This window comes from Magnolia sinica, chromosome 16 (genome assembly GCF_029962835.1).
Source record: "Magnolia sinica isolate HGM2019 chromosome 16, MsV1, whole genome shotgun sequence".
NCBI lineage: Eukaryota > Viridiplantae > Streptophyta > Magnoliopsida > Magnoliales > Magnoliaceae > Magnolia > Magnolia sinica.
The window spans coordinates 50192481-50204660 of record NC_080588.1 but is presented as its reverse complement, the minus strand read 5'-3'; the positions used below and the strand labels follow the sequence as shown (position 1 = coordinate 50204660).

Here is a 12180-nt window from a genome sequence, read left to right as displayed (position 1 = left end):
TTAGCTGGGGCTAGCTCGAACTCATTTTCGAGCTCAAAAAATCAGCTTGACTCGGCTCGAACTCAGCTTCGAACGAAGTCGAATCGTGCTTTTTCGAGTCAAGTCGAGCGAGCTAACCGAGCTAGCTCGGTTCATGTACACCTCTAGGTAGGGGTGTACATCGAGTCGAACCGAGTCGAGCTGGCCTTAGCTCGACTCAGCTCGGCCACTAACTGACCTCAGCTCGAACTCGGCTCGGCTCGATCCTCGAGCATGACTGGCCAGCTCGGCTCAGCTCAGTCAACAGCTCGAGCCAGTTCAAGCCGAGTTCGCCTGTGCAGCATTTCCACAAACACCTAGATTACACCTTCAAAATCCCACTGTATGTAAAACAGAAACAATGATTTTACAGGTATTTTATCAAACACCTTCTAAGCAACATAAAAACCAAGGAAAAAAAAATGATGTTTGTTTAATGTACATACCTTCCTTGCCAACAGCCACACTTTGTTGAGTCATTTCATTAAACATTTGGTGAGCAACATCAATATCAAAGTAACCGAGTCACCGAACTGGTTTGATCCGAGTTCGATTCGAGTTGGATTTGATCCAAGTTGATTCGAGCTGGGGCCAGCTCGAACTCATTTTCGAGCTCAAAAAATCAGCTTGACTCGACTCGAACTCAACTTCGAACCGAGTTGAATCGAGCTTTTTCAAGTTGAGTCAAGCGAGCTAATTGAGTCAGGTCAGCTCGTGTACACCTCTAGCTAGAGGTGGGCATCCAGTCCAGTCGAACTGAATTGGGGCTGATCTAACTCGATCTGATTTTGAAATAGGCCTGACCTGAACTCAACCCGACTCAGTACTGAGTCCAACATACCATACCTGACCTGATCCAAGTCCGAGCCTGGCCTAGATTAATCTAGACCTAGTTTGACCTAGTTACAAGTACCGAGTTAGGTCAAGTCAACACTGGGATGGGTCAGGTGTGCAGTGGGTATCCATGACTCAAAACATATATTGACTCGACATATTTGCAGCCTCCATTAGCCACGCAAAAAATGTCATATCTAAGTTTATATATATATGAGTTGGATTTTGGGTCAGGTCGAGTCGAGTTAGTGGGTGACTCGAGTTAGTGGGTTACTTGAACTCAACCTGGTTTGATTTGGGATTTAATAAAGTCAACTCGAATGGGATCGGCCGCCCAGTTGGATCTAAACAAGTCAGACGAGTCAAGTTTGCTAAGATGCATGGCGGTACGTTAATCATGGTAGCACCACGCTCTTCTAATAAAAACTTAATTACTCGGGCAGTATGATGAATGATACACATGCACTTACCCTGTACACTCAAACTTTGTGGGGTCCACCCTGACATCTATGTCATACCCACTCTGCCGACCATATCTCTCACTCATTTTAGGACGGCCGTGGAGACTCAAATAGGCCGTACCATGAGAAAAACTAGAATGGAAAAGCCAGTGTTGAAACTTTCTTTAAGCCATCTTAATGCTTATATTCCATTCAACCTATCATCTAAAACTCACGTGCTTTCAAAAAGGTTTTTAAGGAGTGGGTATTCAATCCTCTTTACCTGCGTTGTCTCGTTACAAGTATTGAATCAACACAAGTTTAAGGAGTAGGTTTTCGATCTTCACTGGTGCCTGTGTTGTCTCAATTAGGCATTGAATCGTCACATTCTAATAAATTTAATACAAACAGAGTAAACAGAGTGGATTTAAAACTGATGTTGATACAATCGGCAATAAAGAAAATAATGATCAAGCAAATGGTAGAGAGAAAAGAAGATTTGTTGATTCAAAATCGAGGAGATAATAATGGAATGGAGCCCAAGGTGAATGTGAGCCCCACTTTCCTAATAAAGAATTCATTCTTAAATTCGACTCGAAGATTCTTCTTCGCAACTCTTTGTTAATATTTTACAACTTACTTTTGTTGATTTAAGTATCTTTATATTAGGGCTTATTCTTCCATTAGACAAAATATTAAGCGGAAGTACCTTGCCTTGTGCTCCTAGTATGTACTTCAATAATATTCATGATTCCCAATAGGTTAATTGGAGAATGCATGCCCCAATTTTTAAGGCATGGTAAAGATTGATTTGAATTGCTATAATAGGGATAAATGTTGGTAATGCTGAAAATATGATTAATCCTCGTTCCTTTGGGTGATTTAAGTTGGTAAGCATTTGGCCAATTTTTCTTAAAGACATAGGATGGGTTGATTTTCTTATTATTCAAATTTATAAGTATTGATGCAAAAATGAGTGTGATGAGGTCAATCATTGTCTTCCTCAAGGGGATTAGTACTCTGAATCCATAGAGCTTCTCTAGACTCCTCACAGATATAGTTCGAATTCAGGACAATAAGAAAATAAAAATAAATTTTAAAAAATTCAAAATTTCGTTTGTAGATAATAAAAACAAATTTACAATACTTAAATAGTGATGACAAAGAAGAAGTTTTAGGATCAAACTCCAACTTAAAATTCGTAATTATTAAAAATAGTAAAATTTTAACTTTAATAAAAATCTTAATTCTAATAAAACACTTCTAAAGCATAATTTCTAAAAATAAAAATTCAAAATAAACTTTTACTAAAAAAGTCTTAATATGATTACAAGTTATTTATTAAAAAAAAAAAAAAAAAACTCTAAAAAAAAAAAATTTAAAGAAATCAGAATTACTAATAATAATATTTTTTTTAATTTTTTAATTTTTTTTTTTGTTTTTGAGCTAAAAGAGTGCGTTTTTTGACCAAACAGAGAAGTGCAACCCACTTAATGGGCTAGTTCACCTCGAATGACCCGTTACAATAAAGATTGTTGTCACCTCGAATGACCCATTACAATAAAGATTGTTGTTAGGTAATGCATCCCATAACAATACCCGGATCAAAAGTTATGATCAATTTACAGTTCACCTTCTTTTAATTCAACCATATAAAAATTGTACATGTGACACATTTTACATAAAGTATTCATTCAAAATCGCTTTCCGCATGGCATAATTAAATTATCTTCTTTGTACTCCTTGTGATGGTAATGAACTTCAATAAATTTTATTTTTTTATGTACAATATTTATACTTTTAGGTAGGCTCGAATTTATTGTTTGACCCTTTTATATTATTAGCAAGTTCTTCACCTTCCATGCTACCCTTTCTAAGGTTAGGAATGAATATCTCCCGTGCAAGATACAATTTGATGTTTTTTCATAAACCATTTCAAATAGTCTTTTCAGTAAACCAACACTTGAATTTGTTGGAGGCAAATTTGACTTGAGGTGAGATAAAAATCCCTGGTCCCGAAGGATTACTTGCCAAATATTATAATACACAACTACGAAATTAGTTAACAACTTCAATTTTAACGTTGATTTGCCTTCAAGAAAGCAGAGAAGAGAAGAAACGAGATATATACTTAAATAGGACTGAGGGCCAAGGTGAACGTTGGCCCCACTCCCTTGGACCCTACATGGCTAAGGGCCTGGGTGGATCCAGTTGGGTGAGATCTCTGACTGTTAGCCTACCATGATGTATGTGCCTTACATTCACTTCGTTCGTTGTATTGAAAAATCATTTTAATGGATGATCTAATAAATGAAGCAGATCCAAATGCACAGTGGAACATAGTGCAGAAAACAACGGTACCAATTGATCATTAAAAACTTCTTGTGGGCCACTAGTTTTGGATCAGGATGATATTTATGTGGTCATTTCATCCAAGTCTTTGTGACATCATCAACCGGTTAGATGGCAAATAAACATTTTGGTGGACAAGTTTTTAATGATAGGGATTCAATCGCTATTATTTTTTGTGCCGTGGTCCACCTAAGATTGGGATCTACTTACTTTTTGGAATCATATATTAAAATGATTTTTCAACACATATGGATGGCGTGGATGTATGGCATATACATCAAGGTAGGCCCCACAGTCAGGGATCCCACCCAGCTCGGTGGATCCGGGGATCCACCGAAGCCGCGCTCGAGTTATTAGTCATTCCTGTTACCCCGGGTTACAAGCAAGTCAAGACCCACAAAAAATAGGCTAAGATAGCTCAGCTGATTTTGGGAATTTGACTTAGACACAGTGGGCCCCACAATATAATCGGTTCAGTCTTGAGTTAAAATATCCCTGCGTATCAACACCGATGCTCAACCAGAGTATTAAATGACTTCCCTTTTTATTATTTCTTTCCTTGTTGATTTGGTAAGCTACTCCTCCCTCCCTCTCTCTCAAAACTGCTGCATTCCACTCCCACCCTTTCTAACGATGATGCATTACCATCCAACATGAATTCAACCACCACTCCCATTCCCATCCCAACAAGGAGACTCTCCCTCTTTCTTCTCACTCTCCTCTCTATCCTTCCAGTTTCCCTAAGCAGCTTGAACTCCGACGGCATTCTCCTACTCTCCTTCAAATACTCCATCCTCAGCGACCCTCTCTCAATCCTCGACAACTGGAACTACAACGACGAGACGCCGTGCTCATGGACCGGCGTCACCTGCACCGCAATTCCTCTGCCCTTCTATCCCACCGCCGCTTCTCGAGTCGTTGGCTTAGCTCTTCCCAATTCCAAGCTCTTAGGCTCCATCTCTCCCGATCTTGGCTACGTCGAACACCTTCGCAATCTCGATCTCTCTCACAACTTCTTCAACGGCACTCTCCCTGCTTCTCTCTTCAGCTCATCCGAGCTTCAGGTTCTTGATATCTCTGACAATGAGGTCTCCGGCGAGCTTCCTGAGCTTGTTGGGAATCTTAAGAGTCTTGAATTCCTCAATCTCTCCGATAACGCTCTCGTTGGGAGAATCCCCGACAATCTGACTTCTCTTCCCAATCTCACCGTTGTCTCGCTCAGGAACAATTACTTATCCGGCGGCCTTCCGATTAGGTTTCAGTCCGTGGAAGTTCTAGATCTGGCGTCAAACCTCGTGAACGGATCGCTGCCGCCGGATTTCGGCGGAGGCAATCTCCGGTCCTTGAATCTTTCGTACAACCGACTTTCAGGGGAGATCTCGCCGGAATTCGCATCCCAAATCCCAGCAAACGCCACTTTGGATCTTTCATTCAACAATCTAACTGGAGAAATCCCGGAAATCAGCACTTTTCTCTACCAAAAACCGGCTTCTTTCGCCGGCAATCCGGATCTCTGCGGTAAACCGCTCCAGAAGTCCTGCATGATCCCTTCGACACTCCCCAAGCCCCCGCCGGACACCTCGACCACATCTCCTCCGGCGATCGCGGCGATTCCCAAGACCATAGGTAACTCGCCCGGAGAGGATGCCGCCGGCAACGGGACCGACCAGCCCAACGACGGTGGCCTAAGGCCGGGCACGATTGCAGGTATCATCGTTGGTGATTTGGCCGGAATTGGGCTTCTTTCAATGCTCTTCATCTACATATACCAATCAATGAAGAAGAAGAGAATCGAAGAGAAGACAAGGACTATAAAGGCAGGGGCTGCCGACGAATGGTCGTCATCAGATGCCGTTGCTGGCGGACGGCTGGGATGGTCTTGTTTGACGAAGAAAGGCGGGAGCGATGATGATGAAGAGAATTCAGATACGACAGGATCGGAGACTGAAGGAGAAGAGAAATACAGAGCGGAAGAGCAGCAGCGGCAGCAGAACAAGGGCGGGACGCTGGTGACGGTCGACGGAGAGTCGGAGCTTGAAATGGAGACTCTGCTCAAAGCTTCGGCGTATATTCTCGGAGCGACTGGTTCGAGCATTGTCTACAAAGCCGTTTTGGAAGACGGGACGGCGTTCGCCGTCAGGAGGATTGGAGACGCCGGGCTTGAGAGGTTCAGAGACTTCGAGAACCAGGTCAGGCTCATTGCTAAATTGCGCCACCCCAATTTGGTGCGCATACGGGGGTTCTACTGGGGAGAAGATGAGAAGCTCGTTATCTACGATTTCGTCCCCAACGGCAGCCTCGCCAACGCCTCTTACAGTAAGAGCATTGCTCCTCCCATTTGTTTTTTTTTTTTTTTTTTAATTTTATTTTTACTCTGCTAGTCTGTGATGGATGATACGCAGGCACTTAAAAACTGCACACGTGGCGCGCATATGATCAACCAATCTGATCCTGGGATTGTGACTTTGTTGCACAATCTTGGCAACATTTACAATTTCTGATTGCCACGTATAAAGCGCCGTACGCAGCCGGAGTATCATTGAACTCTCTCTCTCTTTCCTGCACAAGTTAGCAAAATGGGAGGGGTTTTGCTAACGAGTTCCACCTTGTAGTCCGCCCATAAACCGTAGTTGACTGGAATGGTCTGCAACACCTGTTTCATAAGGCCTTAAGCATCCAACCTGTGTGGGGTCCACCATACTTTATACGTAAATCCATTCCGAACATCAGGTGAGAAACCTTGTTTGAACCGTACATACAAAAGCTCAGCGTTAGAAAAACTTCTGATGGGCCACACCCACGGGGACAATGTAAAATTCTCTTGGGCCCTCTAAGTTCATATGGCGTGGCCCGCATGGGTTCTTAAGATTTTTTCAGCTTCACTTCATCCTAATGAGTTACGCCTGATTAACGGGTTTGATGAACCCATCCCTTTGGTGTGGCCCACATGAGTTGAAGTTCTGGCTTATGTTTTGCCCCAGGCAGGGTCCCTAGACTCAAGGGTAGAACCTGATGGGCGGAGTGGATTTTACATATGTGGGACCCAAAAGCTTTGGAGAGGATTGCGGCCAACCGGTCCCCATCGCGCGAATTTTGGGAGCGGGTTTAGAAAAGTGTTAAAGCTGGAAGCTGACTGCCAGTGGCACCACAGGAATATCCCAGTGGTCCTATGGCACGACTGTGGGATCTACCATGATGTATATGTTTTATCCACACCGTTCATCCGTTTTTCCAGCTCATTTTAGTATTATTTTCACAAAAATACTACGACAAAAATCTTTAAGTGGACCACACCACGGAAAATAGGGGGGGTTTGAACACGTACCATTGAAAACTTCTCAAGGGCGTACAGAAGTTTTGGATCAAGCTTACTTTGTGTTTTCCTTTCATCTAGGTCTGTGCGACCTTATGAACAGGATGGATGGCAAATAAAACATCACGGTAGGCCCTGGGAAGTTTTCAACGGTGGGCATTCAATAATCCCGCTGTTTTTTTTTTCCTTGTGTGGTCCACTTGATCCTCGGATCCGTCTATTTTTTGTAGGCTCGTGACCTTAAAATGATAGGACAAAACCGACGTTTACATGACGGTGGGGCCCACAGAGCTTGTGCCAGCTCCTGTCACAGGATATCGTCAATCCGTTCCCGTTAAAGCTCACCACCATTTTCGTAACGGTGGTGGTTCATCTCCCAAACATGCAGCACCCATGTAGAATTACCTCGAGCATCCAACCTAAGGACACGTTGCAGCGGGATCGTATCGGTGAAGCAATCCAAACCATCCATTTGGCAGATATCAAATGGGTGGTTACAGCTAAAAATTGAACGGTCCCAAGTGCCCCCAATTTAATGAGATAAATCAGATAGGTGTTGTCATTTTCTCGATGTGATTTTTAGTGTACGCTCCATCTGAAGTTTAGTCAGCGGTTTGCATTGTCGGTATTCATACAAGTATGCTATCCATACCGTATGGTGGATGAGTTACCAGCATCTGTGGAAACGAGCCTACCGCTACAATAAAATAAAAGTACAAGTCATTATTCACACCCACTCTGATGGTAAACTGATCCATCTTTTCTATTTTTAATTATATAAACTAGTACAAAATACAATGCATCATGTATTTGTAGGATTTTAGATTGTTGTATAACCAGAAGTCGACAGCGTAATTATTAGGATTTTAGATTGTTGTATAACCAGAGTATAAAGATTAGATGTAGCTTTATTAGTTGGACTGGATGCTGACAAGGGTCCCTATTCATGGTTAAGTGGCAGACCCAGTGAGAGAGAGAGAGAGAGAGAGAGAGAGAGAGAGAGATTGGATGCTGATAATATTTTTCTTTTTATTTTTGAGGACTTAGATTGGATATTACCTCTGCTTAACCAAACAATCTTGGATTTGATTAGATAACAGACTACTGGTAGAGATGAGAAACCTGACAAACATACTTTGCAATGGCATATCTTTGACAGCAGCTCCATCGAGTTAAATTCTGTCTAAGCAGGGGCAGTACCCAATCGACATCTAAGTTTTGTACAAACCCATTGAAAGGATTGAATGTTACACGCATGGCAGGTTTTTATTTATTTATTTATTTATTTATTTTACACACGCACACACGCCCCACACACTCACGCATGGCATGTTGAAAGTACTTGCCGGTGGCCGGTTACTATGGTCCGATGGTTGGACTTGATCAGAGCTTCTATTTCAAAACCTAAAAACTCATGGCTTAATTGTAAACTCACAAGAGTTTTAACACTAAGGTTATGGATCCGGTTCCCTGCATTGTGTGCATGTGTGTGTGTGAGGGTGAGTGTGTGCAAAAAAAAAAACAAAATAACAAAAAAACAAAAAAACAAAAAACAAATATTAGATGATTCGACCACACTCAACATCTAATAAAAAAAAACAAAAAAACAAAAAAACAAAAAACAAATATTATTGCTAGAATAATATCTAACAATAATAGATATCTGATTGCTATGAGTATGAAATTGGCTACGTTCAACAAAAACATAGCACATGGCTTGGTTGAATCTCACCTCCTGGATTCACATTTCATTTTAATCACAAGGTTTTTTTTTTTTTTTTTTGGGGGGGGTGGGGGGGGTGGGGGGCGCGGTCATAATCTAAAATACCATGAAATCAACACATTTGGAGCAACCAAGCTTACTCTAAAAAGAAAAAGGACAAACCATTTTTTTCTGACAAAATTCTGTGTGGGCCCTTAATTTCAAAAATTTTCTAGTACGTTCGTCGCCATGTAAAATGACAAACTGCCATTGCCTTTTTTTAAAATTTTTTCCCTAATGTGTTGAGTATTGTCAACCCTTCTTGTGCGTGTATGGCATTCAGCCTGCACAATGGGTGCACCCCACCATGACAATCAATGAACAAAAATTAGGTTGAATCAACGAGGCGGTGAGCCATGATAGAGAAGACAAGTTGAGGCACACTTGATGATTAGATTGGGATTATACTTTGTTCGTCTGGTCTTTATAATGGGGTACACCGATTGGACAAGTTGATGTAATGCATATACCAAGTAGGTCCACAATAATGCTATGGAAACAAACAAAAAAAAGGCAAGTACATCCTAATCATCTTACTCAAAAGTACTTTTTAAGTTTTTTGTTAATCATGACATTAATGGGTCAAATTAGCATGGTTTGAATTTCCTTTATATATATATATATATATATATATATATATATATATATATGGATATGGATATGGTAGTATAAGGTCAAGCTTTGTGAGCCCTACTGTGCATTTGGTTGGTGTCCTGTAGATTATGGGATGTGCCAATAATTAGCAACACTCCAAACTTAGGTGGGCTGCACCATCTGAAATTATGGAAAGTCGTGCCAAAAATATATAAAAACAATGGGTGGGACACACTTGAACTTTCAAATTGCTTAAAATTTGATGTGACTCTTCATTCAAGTGGGACACACATAATGGATGGGCTAGATGTCTAAACTACATCTCAGTGGGATTTATATACAATCAGGTAGGTTTCAACGGACGGACATCCACTCTCAGCAATTGTATGTGGTATGGCTCACCTAAGTCATGGATTAACCTGATTTTTAGTCCTATGGCTCACTATAGAAAGGTGCATCTAATGCATGGTGTGGATGTCCAATAGACAATGGGCCCACATAGCTGGACCTTATGGGAAGCTTCTTATGTCCACCTCACAGATATCTTTTTAATCCTAACTTTCGAAAGATCATTTTCCAAGTTGATATTTAGGTATATGCTATTATCGTGCATTAGTGCTATCTGCTCTGGGAGACTACAGATAGTCCGCGAGTGCAGCTCTGATTGTTGAACAGGAGGTCTCAATAATTTTTTTTTTATTACCGTTCATTTTCTAGCAGTGGTCGGTGGTCCATTGGTTTTTCAAAGATTGTGAAATATTTAATCTAGTAGCCATCTTAATTGATTTGAACCACAATGAACGGTTTGGATCAGTGAGAATTAGCTCACCACCGCGAGTAAAACCCGCGGCTTACAGTTTCAACTGGTCACGCGGACGATTTACCCGTTTTGCTAAAATGTGTGTGTTTCTTACAGAGAGGACGGGCTCCTCGTCCCCGTGCCACTTGCCCTGGGAAGTACGGCTCAGGGTAGCAAGGGGAGTCGCACGTGGGCTAACGTACCTGCACGAGAAGAAGCACGTACACGGCAACCTCAAACCCAGCAACATCCTTTTGGGCCCCGACATGGAGCCGCGTATCGGAGATTTTGGCCTGGAAAGGCTCGTTACGGGCGACAACAGCAGCAAAACGGCTAGCGGTTCGGCCCGACATTTCGGTAGCAAACGCTCCACGGTCTCACGTGACAGCCTCCAAGACCTCCAAACGGGGGCCAGCCCTAGCTTATCCATAGGGTGCGCATCCCCTTATCATGCACCCGAGTCGCTCAAGAACCTAAAGCCCCAGCCCAAGTGGGACGTGTTCTCGTTCGGTATGGTACTGTTAGAGCTCATCTCAGGGAAATTATTTTCAGACGCGGAGCTCAGCCAATGGAATTCCGGGTTCGTTTTTGAAGATAAGTATCGGGTCTTGAGGATGGCTGACGTGGCAATAAGGGCTGACGTGGATGGCAGGGAGGATGCCTTGCTGTCATGCTTTAAGCTGGGGTTCAGCTGCACTTCGGTGGTCCCGCAGAAGAGGCCCACCATGAAGGAAGCCCTCCAAATACTAGAAAAGATTCCATCCCCCTCATATTAGTCCAAGACTGATGTACTAGTTCACCACCTTTTAAAGTTGTGGTGCCCACCCTGTCTGATGGGTGCCTATCGATCACCAATCCTGACCGTCTGATGGGTGCCTACCGAACGAACGGCGAAGACTAGAGCTGTGGACAGTCCAACAAGTTAAGCTATGATGATGTGTTGACTATGGATGATATCCAATGGGTTAGAAGATGGAGGTGAACTATCACATTAGACTTCTCCATTCACATTATTACTATAATAATGTTGACTAATGATACAAAGGGCCTTGATTTTATTTCAATGCCCATCGTTTTCATTGTATGTGTTTGTGTCGTGGAATTGGAGTGAGAGAAAGAGGTTTCATTTGACTTTGAAGGAAGGGAGGGATGCTGATGTGTGTGGAGGGCTAGATGTGGTGTTGTATGTATGATTGACCAACTGATTGCTCTTTGTTTTTTGTTTTTTGCTTTTTTTGTTACAGTGATATGTGAGATGACTGTGATGGTGATGAAAGGGTTTGTTGGGGTTGATAGTTGTATGATTAGGGAGTGGTGTTGTTTGGATTGTAACATTTAGTAATTTAAAATTTTTGGGTTACTATTGTTGGGTGAGGAATGGGGGCATTTGCCAAGCTTTATTAGACAATGGTGACTTTGGACTTTGAACATTTGTTTGTATTCGGAACTGGAATTTTGAGGGGATGGTAAGCTGTCTAATCGTGAATTGTGCTGTCGTTAAGACAACAGATGCCTTCATATCGTCCTAATGAGTCTATAAAGGGTTGCCAATTTCTCTGCCTACTGGATAATTCAGGCTAATTGGTGGTTGTTGTGGTTTTACAATGTGTAGATTTGGGCCTGTTTGGTTACCATCAAAGTTGTGTTTTGTAAGTACTTTTTAAACACCTTTGTCAAAGCTAGGGTGTCTAATAGGCTTTTTATGAATGGATTAGGTTTTGGTTTTATGTGTTGTTTGTCAAACATGCTTTATGGATAGGCATATGTGACTTTTATAAACATTAGACACATTGGTACATGTGAATATTGTGGTATACTTGTAAATTAATAATAGCACATGAGGAGCATATAGTTTACTTAAAAATGCGTGATAGCATATGTCAATTTCTTAGACATGCACAGTGGTCACGTGGCATATGTACACATGAATAATAGCACATATGAGGTGCTTGAAGGCTAAATGTAGTACATGTGAGGTGATTAAAGATTAGCAATCATGTTAATAACATATTTTTGCATATGCAATATCTGACAAATGTAGCACATGTGATATGCATGTGTACACATG

General features: G+C 41.8%; 1 protein-coding gene across 1 annotated transcript; it reads left to right on the top strand.

The window, feature by feature from the left end:
- The first annotated feature begins 4181 nt into the window (after window positions 1-4181).
- Window positions 4182-11486, top strand: LOC131228961 (probable LRR receptor-like serine/threonine-protein kinase At4g37250). Its single transcript, XM_058224801.1, has 2 exons — window positions 4182-5960; window positions 10230-11486. Exons 1-2 carry the CDS (start codon window positions 4298-4300, stop codon window positions 10886-10888), a joined length of 2322 nt encoding a protein of 773 aa, XP_058080784.1. The 5' UTR covers window positions 4182-4297; the 3' UTR covers window positions 10889-11486.
- Window positions 11487-12180: the final 694 nt, after the last annotated feature.

Bases quoted from the DNA above. Each gene is read 5' to 3' on its own strand.
- LOC131228961 (XM_058224801.1), top strand. From the start codon at position 4,298: ATGAATTCAACCACCACTCCCATTCCCATCCCAACAAGGAGACTCTCC. The intron at 5,961-10,229 runs GTAAGAGCATTG...TGTTTCTTACAG, and splicing joins CCTCGCCAACGCCTCTTACA to AGAGGACGGGCTCCTCGTCC.